Source organism: Adiantum capillus-veneris, chromosome 23, assembly GCF_014529385.1.
Source record: "Adiantum capillus-veneris isolate H3 chromosome 23, ASM1452938v2, whole genome shotgun sequence".
NCBI classification, from domain to species: domain Eukaryota; kingdom Viridiplantae; phylum Streptophyta; class Polypodiopsida; order Polypodiales; family Pteridaceae; genus Adiantum; species Adiantum capillus-veneris.
The window spans coordinates 7,676,615-7,692,787 of NC_140953.1; the positions used below are offsets into that span (position 1 = coordinate 7,676,615).

At 42.3% G+C, this 16,173-nt stretch overlaps 1 protein-coding gene and 1 pseudogene across 1 annotated transcript; one reads left to right on the forward strand and one right to left on the reverse strand.

Moving 5' to 3' along the window:
• Positions 1–11,983: 11,983 nt before the first annotated feature.
• Positions 11,984–16,173, forward strand: part of LOC147427381 (uncharacterized) — a 156,917-nt pseudogene continuing 152,727 nt past the window's right edge.
• LOC147427382 (uncharacterized) lies at positions 14,068–14,601 on the reverse strand. The gene has a single exon (XM_086497747.1). The coding sequence runs from the start codon at positions 14,599–14,601 to the stop codon at positions 14,068–14,070; it is 534 nt and encodes a 177-aa protein (XP_086353873.1).

Below are 16,173 nucleotides of genomic sequence, written 5' to 3' on the forward strand. Positions count from 1 at the left end.
CGCCTGTAGCAAACTCCTCACATCTTTGAGTATTTCCTCTTGTTGGATTACCCCAAGTCTTCTGAGATTTTGCACTACGGGTTTACTTTCTTCCTTGAGTCTTATGCGGTGTTGTACTACTGTGATTCCTGTGATCTTCTCATAACCATCAATGAACAATGTGGTGAAGTTACCTAGCATGGAGACATATTCCTTCCTCTCTTCATCGGTTAACTCATTGGAGAGCATCCGATGTAACTTACTTATATCCTCTAAGGATTGCATACTTGATGGTCCCTCTTGGTTTGTTGGTGGTGCTTCAGATTGTGTCAATCTTTTTTGGTCTTTAAGGATGACCCCATCACTTCGATGCTATTGTCACTTTCTTCAATTGTTGTTGTCTCTTCTCCTGAGGTGGACGAATAGTCACTGGTGGACTCATCTTTTGAAGCCTCTAGATCATGTTGCATTGCTTTCCAGTTCTTATGTCATAAAATATGGACTTTCCTTTAGCGTCCTTCATCTGAATCATTCCGGTATTCCAGTCTTGCTTAGCTTCCATAGCCATGAGCCAGGGTCTTCCAAGAATGATAGGGTAGCCCTCCCCTTTGTGTGGCATGACAAAAATGTATACCTCAACTTCTGTATTGAATGCCTTTACTTTGACCGCATTCACAATGCCTACGCATTTCACTCTTATGTTATTTGCCATTTTGGCTCAATAGGGTGCCAGCCTACTCACCTCTGGGCCTAAATGGTGCATCATTTTTTCACTCATGACGCATATCTACACGCCACCATCTATGTAGACATTTGAGATACGTTGCCCCTTGATGTGGGCATCCATGGTTGGTAGGATGTCGTCAAGGTCCCTCCTAGAGATAGCCCCAGCTATCCTTGGTCTTGATCTTCTTGTACTTACCATCTTCGTCCATTGCCTTCTCATCCTTGGTGCAAGATGGAGTAATTGGGGCCAAGTTATCTTCGAGCCCTGCATCAACACATCCTAAACTAAGTCATATGGTTTAGCATACTCACCTAGTGAAAAATCCACGACGTCGATCTTTTGTCGAGGCTTAGATGCCTGCTTACTACACTCGCCTTTTCCTTTCATTTTCTCTTCTTTTTGAGAGGCTTCTTGGTGCCTGGCACGCTTCACTCCCATGCCATCCACTTCTTCTACTTTTGCTTTCCCTTTGTGCTTCTCTCAAACTGGTTCTTCTACCTTTGCCTTCCCTTTAGTGTCCAAGCTAATAACACTCACTGCTTGGTTTACAGCAGGTGGTGGGGGTAGCGGTGGAATAAGAGGTTGTGGTGGTGGTTGTTGTATAGGTGGTTAAAGGATTTGCACCAATGGAATCGGCCCTGGTTGACTGGGTGATGGTGGTCTTGCCCTTGACGGAGAGATCTGATTTTGTCTTCCTCCTCTATTAAAATTATGTCTTCTTAGATGTGGACAGTAGTACATGCCATGGCTGTCATCCCCGCAATTATAGCAGTGGTACTCTTGATTTTGTCTTTGTTGTCCTCTCCCTTGTTCTGGATTTCTGACAGGTGCATGCCCTTGCTGCACCTGATGCACGGATAAACTCTCGAGTTAGGTAGTGATGCGACTCAATACGTCTTGATGCTCTTCTGCTGCCTATTGTGGTTGGGCTCTATGAACGGCTGTTGCAGTCACTGGGGCTAGTCGGACTGAGCTCCATTCCTCTGACTCGTTGACTCTTGATTGCATGCACAGCTTCTTGTCTTTAAGGCGGGCTACTTCCACTGCCAACTCATACGTTGCAGGGAACCTCCCCTTCGCCTTCTCCTTCAGCGGCGACCACAGGCCCGCAATGAAACGGTCCTTCTTCAGGAAATTAGGCGCTCCTTCACCTTCCTCCAGTGAGGCAACCTATCTCTCCCACAACTCCACAAACTTGGACTCGTAGGTGGCATACTCTAGCAGACTTCCCTGCTTAAATTTCATCAGTAGCTGCCATAGCTTTTCTGAGGTTGTGCCTCCACCAAACCTCTCCACAAAGGTAGCGCGTAGTACATCCCATTCATTTTTGGTAGCTTGGGGTAAATTATTGTACCAAGACTTGGTCTCTACTTTCATCAATAAAGGAAAAATTTGTAGCCGTGAGGCGTCATCATCCTTGTTGGAAACCACACAAGCGATGTCGAAATCATCCAGAAAGTTGGTGGTGACGTTGGAAAGGGGGAAGAAGAAAACCCGCACAACACGTTGTAGACTTGCCTCTTTATAGCTCAATAGATACCGAGCACCCCAAATCACACAAACTCACACTTAATATAGCCCAATTTACAAGTTCCAATTGTATCGGCTCGCTCTCGGACACCAGCGATTACACACACTCACAATCAACCACTTTTTTCCTCATACACCAAAACAATGACACTCAATCACATAGATATACTTATGCCTTAAACATACTTTATCTCATACCTGCCATATCTCTCCTATCCCCTCACGTACCCTATCTCTCTCTTTCTTGGCACGCACACACACATAACTTGGGGGCGACACGCACACAAGCAAACCAAGGCACACCACGTTGTCGAGCCGAGAATAGAGAAGATGGTGGAGAACCTTCAGGCTATGAGCCACTTCAATTCAAGTCAAAGGTATGATAGCACTATACAATGATATCTCACAAAAACCATGGACAATCTGCACATGATGGCCTTTTTCTTGCTTGGCTTCTCTCGGCTTGCTCACGGCCAACCCTTAGTATTAGCCGAGCAGCTCCCTTCAAGATCTCTGCATGTTTATCCAAAGCAACCTCCTCTGATCTCTGCATGTGGCTCAGCTCAGCAGCCCCTCGTTATGCACCTAGGACCACACCCTTCATGCAAGTGGCAGCTCCACAAAGCTCTAGTAGGTGTCTCCCTAGCTACGGGCGACCCTCGACCCAATTGCAGGCCTCAACTTCTTCACGTGAATCCTCAAGCCAATGTTCTCAAAGCCGCCCAAGGAGCTCCTCTGATTACTCTCTTGAGCAACCCTCCTCAAGGCTCGGTTGTCTCCCTCTCTGTAGCACCCTTGAGGTAAGGATCTCCTTCCCTCTACACTTGTGTGACGATTCTCCCTTCTTATGCATGCCTTCTTCTTTTGCTTTCGGCATGTCAACTCTCCTTGGCGGCCAGCTCTACCAATTGCATACCTTCTGTACACCCCCTACAGTAGGGCCCTCGAGGCTCTTCACAATGTATAGCTCTTGGTCCTTTTCATCCCAGCGCTCCCAAGCCCCAGCTTACGGGCCTCTAAGCTTCCCAAATCTGCCCATAGTCTGCAGTACCCAATCTTTTCTCGTACATCGCTGCCAGCCCTCCTGGATCTTCCTGTGCTATCAAAGCAATCCCCTATCTACTGCTCCCAGCCCTCTTTTCGTGTCATGCAGCCTCGTTCACTGCTCTAGGCCAGCCTTCTTCTTTCCTTGCCATCATCAGATGGTGCTCCACCTCCTCCTACTGCCACCCCTTGGCAGCCCTTCTCTGCCACTGCCCACTGGCGGTCCTTCCTTTCTCTCCTCTAGGCTAGCCCACCACCTGGTGTCCCCATCTGCAATTCAACTCGCGTCCCCTCTCCCATGCAGTCCACCCCCATTTTGGCAACTCCTGCTCAGGGCGACCCCTCTCCCCATGAAAACTCCCATCTGGCGCCCTCTTCACTCCCATGCTACTCTAGATGGCGACCTTGTTTCCCCTGGTGCTGCTCGTTCTTTGCATGCCCATGAACTCGGCATTCGACCCCAATAGGTGGTGCTCTCCTTTCAGCTCTACCCGTCCACCAGATGGCGCCACTGTTCTCAGTCGACTGCAGTTTGTTCTTGTTTTTTTTTTAGCATGGCAATATTTTTTAAAAAGTTAGCTTGCGACTTGGGTCGCCTTCCCACAGAGTCATGATCGGACCACACAAATTCACAAATTCAAACTGTTGGCTTGCAAGCACCCAAGCTTCCCCTTGACAGTAGAAATACTCCCCCACAATGACGACTCTTGCCTGAAGAACTTTCCACGCCCGACAAAGTGCAACAATCGGCCCGATTTCCACCAATGTAAAGTCGTAAATCTTTGCTCTCAGATTTGATTGATGATTGGAAAAGCACCTGTGCATGCAATGACGGCCAAATAGGCACCAATACAGCTTGAAATTCGTCCTAGGAGAACTCTTTAAATCCAGGGATTTCATTAACGTAATCACGATCGGGTGATTACGTAAATAACTATAGTATTTACATAAAAACATCACGTGATCACGTTAATTGTTAACGTGACTTTGATTTTGACCTGCAAAAACCTATAGAGCCGGTTAGCCCGGCGGGTTATTTCATTTTCCCTACGGGGCCCGCCGGGTTTTTTCATTTTCCCGGCAAATGGAAAAAACCCGACGGGCGTAATTATATATAGTAAATAGTGTGCTAACCCCGGTCTTTTAGCTAGGCAAATCGTTGGGGAGTGTATCCGAGTGCAGGTATTGTCATCTCCTTGTGAATTGATCTAAGGTTACAGAATCACAGGTCCTTTTTTTGGGCCGAACGTGATTCTTAATTCGGTAATCACTTCTAAAAAATTTTAATTCGTTTACCGACATAAAGGTACGAAACCAAAACAAATGAAAACTTGGGGAATCATGCTCATTGCGAAGAAGCCATTGGTCCAAATGAGGCCTGTAATTGGTTTTAGAAGATGAGCATATGTAAATAACGAGTCGATAGTCAAGGTTCGGATGTCCTCTACTACTGTACCGGGCATATAAAGATCCTTGAAGTCTTGCATTTGATTTGATTTACAATATAAGAGCTATAATCCTTGATTGGGTTAAAATAGCTTTTATATATTGAATTGGTTGCATGGGTGGACTACAATCCTTCACTAGGTACAAGTAGTCCCCAATTGCGTGATTATATTGAAGATTTATTTGCGTTAGTTCATACATTGGTTTATACAGAGAGTGCATTATGTATTATGATAGATTATTAGTGCATGAAATGACCAATCATATATTTTATTGCTTTTGTTTGTTTTTTTGTAGAAAATGAAATTAGATGTGTCTTATTGTTTGCAAATCAAAGTGGACATATAAATAATCATTATAATAATAATTGCATAGAGAGATTCATAGCATTGTTATGGTTATTACGTCATGTATAGACTACATTGTTGTGTATGGTTACTCACAATATAGGTGATTGATATGCGGATTGACTAGCGTGCATTGAAAATCTCATACTGTGAATCATGGTTACTTTCATATTGAATGGTTTTTAAATTATAATATATATTGAAATAAAAAAAAAGTTTTCAGAACTGAACATCTTGTTCTTTTCTCTTCAGTTTTAATTTAAAAGCAATGGAGCAAAATGTGGGCACAAGTGGTACGAAGAAGCTAAAGAATTAAAAAGCTCATAGCAAAGAGTGGGATTATGCTCACAACATATGTAGCGGATATATGGAGTGGCAATGTAAATTTTGTCACACAACAAAATCTGGCGGTGCACCACGTATTAGAGATCATTTTCTAGGTAGCGCTAAAAACAGTTGTAAAAAATGTAAACATTCTCAGGCACCTACAGTTGCAAAGTATTTGAGAGAAGAGCTCACTAAAAAGGGTGGCAAGAGATGACAGATATGTAGCTCTGTGCCTTCAAATCAAGAGTTCCCAGAGCCAAATATTAACTCCGTAGATCTTGTAGTGACGCCAACTAACCTTGGAGAACAACCTGCACAAGGAGAGGAAATTCCAGGCAATGTTCCTTTTAAATGTCACAATGAAGGTGGACTTTGTCAAATGCGTCAAAAATCATTACATCAAGCTTTCGAGTGCAGTCTCTAAAAGTGCACTCGCCAAAGCAATATTCTTTACTGGAAGTGCTTTGGTCAGGGTAGACAGCAATCATTGGAAGGCTGCTTGGAAGAAAATTGGTGAGTTTGGTCTAGGCTTTTCAGCTCCTTCTTATCACACGATAAGAAATGTTTTCTTGGACAAATATTACATCGAAGTCAAAGAGCGTGTTAGCAAAATAACACTTGGGAATATTTCGCTTTCAGGATGTACGATTGTGAGTGATGGCTGGTCAAATGTTCAAAGAAGACCGTTGATCAATGTAATGTTGGTTTGTCCAAGGGGAGAAACGTTTATAAAGGGGATTGATAGTTCTGGTGCAATTAAAAGTGGCAAGTATATTTCTGAGGTCTTGATTAATGTAATTAAAGAAATTGGTGCTGAACATGTCATTCAAGTTGTGATGGACGACGCAAAGAATTATAAAAATACCAGTAAATTAATAAAGAAGTGCTTTCCACACATTTTTGTCAATGGTTGTAATACGCACAGCTTGAACTTGGTGCTGAAAGATTGGTACACTAGCGAAGAAACCACATGGTTCGCCAAAATAATTGATACAGCACGTCAGGTTGTGAAATTTATCTTGAAACGACAAAGAGTGCTTGATTTGTATAGGATGCGCATGTTAGTGATGTTGAAACTTCCTGCTGAAACTCGGTTTTGTACACACTTTTATACCTTGGAATCACTTCTCCGTAATAAATATGTTGTGATTGACACATTCAATTGCGCGGCCTTTGATGAATGGCAGCTTGAGCAAAAAAAACAGTGAAAGATAAAATTACATGTCTACGTGGCAATGTAAACAAGGTTGCTTGGTGGAGGAGTGTAATGGATACATATCATGTAATGATGTCCGTTATGTTCGCAATCCGCAATCTTGATCAAAGGACGCCAAACTTCGGCAAAGTGTGGATGACATGGTGGTCAGTCCAACAGAGTCTTGAAAATCCTGAAGAGCTGAAAGAGTCTGTAGTAGAGAAGGAGTGGCAATTACCATTCTCTGGCAAACAGCGGAAAATTTTGACTAAGTATTTTCATGCAAAGTGGAAGAGCGCTCATAGTCCACTCCATAGCATGGCTTACATGCTCGATCCAGAGTATTGGAATTTAGATCTGATGTCCAATACAAAGGTGGTAGGCGATTTCTATCACGTGGTCAACACGTTCTACTCCAACTTTCAGGACCGAATTGATTGCAAGTTGAACAAGTGGACGTTGGACAGGGTTAGGGTCTGTCTTTAAAAAATATCAACACGTCAGAAGCATTCCTTCTTTGGTCCCGCTCTTTTAACTTCATCCAACAATCTACTTTAATTCGAATAGCCCTCATAACATCTTTGTCCGGGTGGTGAAAAACTTATTTTGGAAAATAAAATTTTCTGGCTGCACTCCAAAAATCTTCCAGCATGTCGAATAGGTAGCCTAATGCATAAATGTCGCTCGCTTTTGTGTATGCATCTGCGCACCGTGGATCATATAGTTCGGGAGCAATCCACAGTCACTTAGCCATCGCGACATTCCCTGCTCTCTGTGCATTCAAAACTGCTTCGTCCGACTATACGCTTGGAGATAAATCATTATTTGCTACGTACTTAGCAGCTGTTCTCAGCATCATACCCCAATCAATGATAGCGACGCAGGGTTTATTCGCGCGAGTAAAGTCCAACATTACCTTGAACGGGTGCAGGTCACTGTGCACTATACCGGCCGAGTGGGCAGTCGCAATGCTGTCGATTAAGGCATGACAAATTTTTGGCATCTGCTCGACCACTGCTTTGATCCACACCATGTCTATCTCGCTTACAAGGTTGTTTGCTACAGGCAATGACCTCCAGCCGTGTTGTAGCATGTGCATGTGTCGTCTGAACAATCCGTGAGCGAACAGTAAGTGGAACATCATGTCACTCATGGTACCCCCATTGTAGTATGGGAATATCGTGATCCAAGGAGCTTCTGTAGTAAGCCCAATGCACCTAACCCAATGCATCTTATAATGGAGGGGTGAATTGTTTGCATTCCTTGCTCTGTCTGAAAGCTCTCAAATTTTGCCTTACTCCCTCCCTTGTAACATTTTCCCACATATGTAATGTGGTCTCGAAAAAATGAGATGCCTTTGATAGTGTACAATGTGCACACACCGAAGGAGCCTGCTCCAATCCTCATACCTTCCAAGGCTTCGTGAGGGATGCCCACAAGATGAGCGTACTTTGCATTCAAAGCAGTGCGCATGATTGTGACGGTGCCACTGGCATCGGATCGACCTCCCAAAGCTGCTTGCGCATCTTGGGCCATCTTCAATCTCTTGGGTAAGGCTGCTTGGTCTTGCGCTTTCACACACTTCATCTTTACGTTCTGTTCTTCCCACAATTTCTCCCAGAGCTCTAATTTTGACATGTCGCAAGCAGGTGAGATATCTTCCTTTAAGTCTCTGCAACATACTTTCATATTGCCCAACCCTGTCCTGACCTTGTGGTGGGGGTCAAATTCTCGTATCCCAGCTGGACTCAACAACTCGTATTGTCTTTAAGTCGCAACCTGTGCTCTGTGTTCTCCCATATAGCGCTAGTGATGTCTTTGATGTAGACATCGCTTTCACTAATCTGCTGTATGCGATCAGCTGCACATGATGAGATTGCCAAAATACATTCTTTACGAATGGCACGCATAATACATTTCTTTTGATCCGGTGTCATATTTGCACAAGGACAATACAAAAACAGCATATCAATACAAATTCATGGCTGCAAATGACACTACCACTCTCACACTATCTCAGGTAAACTCTTAACCACCACTTGAAGACTTTAACAAATGTGCAAGGAAATATTGATAAAAATTGAATATAATCTTCACTTAAAATTGCAATCTCTTACACGTGTAAAAAGCAGTTCAAACAAGTGGTTTATAAGAACTTAATTCAGATCAAACAATACATGTTAACGGTCTTTAATATTTCAGCATATATTGAATTTTTAACTTATATTTTTCTCCGTGTGCACATACTAATTCAAACAAAGCACACACCGACTTAAAATCTTCAAAACATTTAAAACATTGGAAGTATACAAATTGGACTAACAAATTGTATTCACACACTTTTTTACATAGAATTTATGTAAATATAGCAATCAAAAACCGATGAAATTGATGCTCTTTAAAAAGATACAAAAGAATATTTAACATGCAAATTGTGTGCATTTAGATTTTTTGCAGAGAATTTATGTAAATGAAGCATTAAAAATAGCGATAATGCTTGAGAGTCCTTTAAAAAGATTAAAAACGAATATTAAACATGCAATTTGTGTGCAAATATTTCTTTACATGTAATTTATATAAATGGAAAATTTAAAATATGGATGATTGATAAATAAAGTATTCTATATAAATGAAACATTTAAAACAGTGATGCTTGATGAATAAAGTATTCTATATAAATGGAACATTTAAAATAGTGATGATTGATGAATAAAGTATTCTATATAAATGGAACATTTAAAATAGCAATGATTGATGAATAAAGTATTATTTTGAAAATGATTAGCTAGTATATAATTTCAAATGGACAGTTAAAAACAACGAAATCAAACAATTCATACATTTTGTATATGACCATTTTCCTTGAATTATGTCAAGAGTTTCAAAATGGATTTTGAGGTGCTATCTATCTAGAAAGTTGTCTCATGAGCTAAAAAAAACTCGATATTTTTTTGGAATATCAATTCCATCTTTAACCTTGTTCTTGCACAACATTTCACAACCTAAACTGTGTGAAAAAACGGGTCTTGTTTTTGGATTTTTTCAACTTTTTGCAACTATACCACTCTAGAATTCATGTTTGTGAGGAGAGAACTATCTTTAGTATTCCTCAACATGTCCTGATGCTTCTAGGGAGCAATAAATGTTAAAGTTGTAAGTTATGACCAAATTACAAAAATGTCAAATCCTGTTTTTTAGCCTATTTTAGCTCTTCTATGATTTTTTTGGTGGCCTTCATGATATCCAAATGCAGTTTTGATGTTCTATGTCGCATATTGTAGCATAAATCTAATATTCCTTGAGTTTTGGGGCACCTAATACCCTATTTTGCATAGTAGACAACGATGGTTGATTTTTTCAATTATAGAAGAAAACGAAACATTCTAGTATATCAAGTATAGCTTTTTCAATATTGCTAGTTTCTTGTGACAACTACATGCATTTTGTAGGTAGTAACCATATCAAGTCATAAGGATCAAATTTGGCTAGATATTGAATAGTTTCTATGGGATTCTACAACTCATAATGTTGAACCCAGCTTTTTCATGTTTGTTGTATTTAGCACTTCATCTTTGTCCCCAAGATTCCCCTTGGTAAGAGATGCATTATTCTTTTGACATGCTCCATGGCTCCTTATGAACCTAAAGGACAATAGGGAACTAAGAAAACATGCATATATTATTTGTATTGAGTGTGGCTATAGAAACTTTGATGAGGTTTGCAGAATGGTAAAAATTCAACTTTTTTGTACCTATTTCTTTTGGCAAAACAAAAAATAGTGAGTGAGAAGCAATCATATGTGCAGATCACCAACCCATTGAAGTTAACTAGGGAATTTATCTCAAGTCCTACAAAAATCCCTAATCTTATTTTTATGCAACAAAACGTAAGAAATGACTGTTTTGATGAAAATGTACTGGTCCATCAACTTTGGAGGCTTGGTGTGACCAAAAGATGAGAAATTTTACAAGTTTCTTATTTTTTCCATGTGTAGTAGGCCTTGAACTATAACCTCATGAAAGGATTTTACAAAATGAGTGGATCTACTATGGTTTTGGAGGTTTTTTTCAAAACCCTGAAAGGACACTTTTATGTCCTGTTAGGTTACCAACCTAGTGTTAATACTTAAAAAATTAACTGCACATGCACATACAAATTATATGACGTTCGTACGGCCAGGTTAACGACCTGAACGCCACAGTTATGCAAAAACATATGCTTCTAACAAACGACACTCTATTAGCCGCGTTACCGATCGAGTGTCGCCTGAATCTAAGGAAAAACAATGGCCTACATACGAACATCATATAGCCGCGTTATCGACCGATGCCCATATGTTTTTTGGGAAAGGGGAAGGGAAGTTGACTTACCATAAGGATACTAGATTCGCCGCGTTACCGACATAGTACCCAGACAGTAAGCCAATACTTACCACAAGGACACCATCTTCCCCGCGTCACCGAGGTGATGCTCCCGTGATAAGCATTGTTCCGTAGAACAGCTTACACACACACTCCCATTGTGTGGTAAGGTACCTTATTACTTCTGTGGACTACGACAAAAGGCACGCTACCACACAATGCATACACACACACACACACACAACACATACCCAGATCGTGTGGTCAAGTACTCTGTTGTTGCCGTGTACTACGACGCAGAGCACGCTCCCATACGACCCCCTCTCTCCTCTCTCCTCTCGACCTACCTGCAAAGGTGGTGGCAAGCGCTCTCTCTCTCTCTCTCTCTCTCTCTCTCTCTCTCTCTCTCTCTCTCTCTCTCTCTCTCTCTCTCTCTCTCTCTCTCTCTCTCTCTCTCTCTTTGAAGACGAAAGCAAGACTAGCGCTAATACACCCAGCGGGCCCGATCGGGCCCGCGTATATATAACACTAATAGCCCGCCGGGCTTTTTAGTTTCCCCGGCGGGCCTGCAGGGAATATAATAAACCCCGGCGGCCCCGCCGAGGAAACTTAAAAGCCCGGTAGGAATTTTGTGGGTTTGCAAGTCACCCTAAACCGGGTTCTGTGTGATCATGTTTATTGTGATCATGTAAATGTGTCAATAAGACCTTGTGATCACACAAAATTTGACGTAATTATGTAAATATTAAATCCTTGTTTAAATCCCTTGGCTAATGGAGACCAAAAAACCGTCCTTGACCTTCAAAATGCCCCATTTGACATACATATCCCCGCAAGTAGAATCTCCTGCAAACATCTCGCTCCAAATCCCACAGCATCTGTATCCAGTAATCCTTGTCTCACTCACAACCTTATGATGTAAACACCTATTCATGTCACCTGTGATAGGAAGAAACAATTGCAGCTCCGACTAGAGAGTGCTCCATCCCTGTGTACCCGTCTCCTAGTTGCATCAAATACTTGTCCAATGTTCCCGTCATTTGCCTGCAAACTGCCATGCCTGGGCTTCTTGCACTCCCATAGGTCGACCATCTTCAGCTGTATTATCATTGCCCAACCCCTCTTTGAGCATTGATGCTCAACCATAGCATTATTTTAGATAAGAGATGATTGCATATTAAAAAACTGATACTTAGCATTAGAAAATTTCGGAGGTCATTTGGAGGGCCTTGTAAGAAATTGTATTTCTCTCTCTAGAAACTTTTTTTAAAATGCACTTGCACCTTGTGAGTACGTCCAAAAGGACAACCAGACACTTTAAAAAGTAGATTTATACTCCCAATCTTCCTTGAAAACGGTCACTTTTTTATTTAATGCGAGCGTCTTTTTCAGGAGGCAGGTGCAGCGCATTCAAGGCAGCTTACGTCATCACTGAAAGTTGAAAAGTCACAAACTATCAAATAGTGATAGATTTTGAGGCTTTTGACACCACCAATGCGTCTGAAATGCCAAAATACCCTAAAAACGAATGTCTACTTGTCTCATTCCGACATCCGGAGAGGCAAAAAATGTCAAAATACCCCAAAAAATTGGCTTTTTACTTAAGGCGCGCGAGGAGGCATTCTAAAATACTAGAATGCCCCTCTGCGCGCCGTTAGTACAAAGCTCCTTTTAGTGATTTTTGGACAATTATCTTTCAAGAAAGCCTACCCATGTTTCTCTATTGCACTTTTGCACCATGCTCTCTCTCTCTCTCTCTCTCTCTCTCTCTCTCTCTCTCTCTCTCTCTCTCTCTCTCTCTCTCTCTCTCTCTCTATAGCTTAGCATATTTAAAGAGAGAGAGTGAGAGACTCCCATTACTAACGGCGCGCGTGGAGCATGTTTTGACCTCAAAAAACACCTCCTCGCGCCGTTAGTATAAGGTAACAGAAAGACTCTCTCTCTCTCTCTCTTTCCCCCGCCTTACTTCCTCTCTCTATAACACTCACACATACACACATAAACACATACACTGGTGGATGCACAGTACTAAAGGCACGCATAGAGACATGCACACCAGTTGTGCCTCTCTACGCGCTCCTTTAGTATAGAGAGAGAGAGAGAGAGAGAGAGAGAGAGAGAGAGAAAGAGAGGCTCTGTGTGTGTGTGTGTGTGTGTGTGTGTATGTTATATTTGTGTGTCTGTGTGTTTGTGAGTGTGTGTGTCTCTGTGTGTGTCTGTCTGTGTGTGTGTATGTTATATTTGTGTCTCTGTGTGTTTGTGTGTATGTTATATTTATTTGTCTGTGTGTGTGTGTGTGTGTGTGTGTGTGTGATCAAAATGCACTTTGTAGAATTGTAACAATGGGTGTGCGTGCTCACTCTTATAGACCCAAAATTATGATCTCTAAGGCTAAGATGATGAAGAAAAAACCTATGTGATAGATGGAGGCCTTTTTAGAGATTTTTTGACATTTTGCTCTCAAAAAGCTCCCTAAAAGAGGAAAAAAGGGGCTTTTTACTAACGGCGCGCGGTGAGGCATTCCAAAATTTTGGAATGCCCCCTCGCGTGCCGTTAGTAAAATGTTCTTTTAGGGATTTTTGACATTCTTTGCCTCTTTGGATGTCGGAGCCAGGCAATTGGACATTCATTTCTAGGATATTTGGGCGTTCCGGACGCATTGACAGTATCAAAAGTTTCAAAATCTTCCACCACTTGATAGTTTTGTAACTTTTTGAATTCTAGTGATGACGTAAGCCGTATCAAATGCACCGCATCTACCTTCTGAAAAAGGTGCTCGCATTAAATGAAAGAGAGTGATCGTCTTCAAGGACCACTAGATTATTAAATGAGGAGAGGGACACCTTTTATATTTTTGTTAATATCAATCTATTTTTCTACGTAACGTAGGCTCTTCTCTCATTGGAGGAGCTTATTTTCCTCTCTCTTCCAAAAGGCCCTCCAAAAGACCTTCGAAATCTCCTAATGTATGTACATAAGCAGTAGATAGATAGAGAGAGATTTTATCAGCTGCAGAATCCCCCCCGATCAAATGGAAAGCCATAGGCTCTCCCAACTGTGATGCAAACTCCACCTGGATCAAAAAATTGTGCATTGATCATCACCATCCGTCTATAAAACAGATACACACCGTCCTTGCTTTGCATTGGTAAACCTGTAAACCAATCCTTCTTGTTGATCTTGATAGCACAACCCTTCAAAAAACTGCATGCATGAGCCATCTCCACGCCCATCACAAGCCTGCACATCCTGCAAAGACTTTGCATCACATGTCTCCCCGCCAACGGCTAGAGAGCTCTCCACAACATCATTGTCTTTAAGCAAGGCAACCTGCGGCAACTGATCATCCAAAGCAGACCCTGGCATACCTTCACCTGTAGTCCCTTTAAAAAGCACTGGAAAAGGTGGAAAGCCTTGCATACCTTGTATTCTCACCATAGCTTTAGCAATCAAAACTTGCGACTCGTCATCTACATCGACCACTAGATCATCGAACCCCCAGTCTGCTTCATCGAAGCACTCTTCTTTAGTCAACATGGCCTTATCGTCACAAGGCAAGAGAGAGGGTTGCCCAATCCCCTGGTCCACACAAAATGTCTCTTTACTTGCAATCTGTTGCTCTTTGACCACCTTATTGACATGCATACATCATATGTCTCATACCTTGAGAAAGCAAAATCCATTTCCCATGTGCTGTCCATATCCAAGGCACTGCTATAGCTCGAATACACCTCAGCTTTCTCCACAAAACTCACCGCTTTGGCACTTCAGCTATCTTCTCCACTGCTTGCTTTTTGGAAGCCACTTGGTCAATCACATTAGGCGGTACTCGGTAGACTCCTCTCTGCAGTTGTTGAGGCCTCATAGGCCTACAAGGTATCGTCTCTACTCTGTAATCACGCATATCTGCTACTACCACATGTGCATCAACAAAGGGTCGAATTACCTGAAGCTCTTTCCTAGCAATTGGCCTTGGCACCAATGGACTCGCCAGAACCTGCTTTGCCTGTTGTTGTTTAAAACCTTCTTCGTCCTGCTCTGCGCATAGGCTACTACCTCCTCGTATGTGCGCGGTCCATCTATCTCGACTTTATCCCGCACTTTTACATGCAAGCAGTCCACAAACTTGGTCATCTTCAAAAAATCTGCATCCTCTACAGCAGTTACCTTAACCAACTTGCTCCATATGGCCTCGAACTCCCACACGAATGCTCGGAAATCACCGTCAAGACTCTGCTTTAGGTTGTCCATCCTCTGCTTCACTTCACTCCACTACGTGTTGGCCATATATCGGCTTCGGAATGCCGCTTCCAATGTGCTCCAATCCTATTTTTCTTCAGCCTTCAAGCCCTCGTACCATATCTTTGCTTTTCCACGAACCAGGAGTGGGAAAGCTTGGGCCACTCTCTCTTCTCCTGACAAGCCGCTCTCCACCAAAAAAAGGCCGTAGTCTTGCAGCCAAACCTCAGCATCTTCAGCACCTGTAAAAGTCGAAAAACCCGACCATGCCCCTGTGTACCCGTCTCCTGGTTGCATCAAATACTTGTCCAATGTTCCCGTCATTTGCTTGCAAACTGCTATGCCTGGGCTTCTTGCACTCCCATAGGTCGACCATCTTCAGCTGTACCAACGTCTTCTCCCTTCTTTCCACTGAACGTAGGGAAAGAAACACTTGCCATGGTAGTAACTCAGGAAATTACAAACTTTCTCTTCTTTTTTTTTAATAAGATTAATGACAGTAGCGGCTCATAGCGGCTTTTTACAGGGTTGGATGGATAGATTAAAACAAAATAAAGATGGAAACATTGAAGGAGTGGTGGTAATCCAATATATGAGAATGATAGGGTTTGGGGAGCTAACGATTTCTCCTAGCACCGCAGCACCAAACAGATACACAATCTTCTGTTGGTAGAAGATTTTCCTATCTACATAAATATTCACATGCATGTGCTGCAGAAATTTAAACGGGAACGTTGTTGGCCCGTTTTCCATCATGCACAGAGGGTGAAGCACTTACTTATACTCTTACTGTGCCAGTGTTGATGACTCGGCACATCCACAGGAGGTCGTCGCCTTTCATCGGATCCACTTTTCCTTCGTCGCTCAGTACGTACGGGGTAATGGTGACGCGTCTGACTACTCCTAGCCTTTTGGCTAGCAGCAATTGCAGATAATTACCAGAGTTGGCGCGTTGCATGAACTCCACTCCATTCAGCT

Coding starts and splice junctions, on each gene's coding strand:
- LOC147427382 (XM_086497747.1), bottom strand. CDS start 14,601: ATGCATGTCAATAAGGTGGTCAAAGAGCAACAGATTGCAAGTAAAGAG.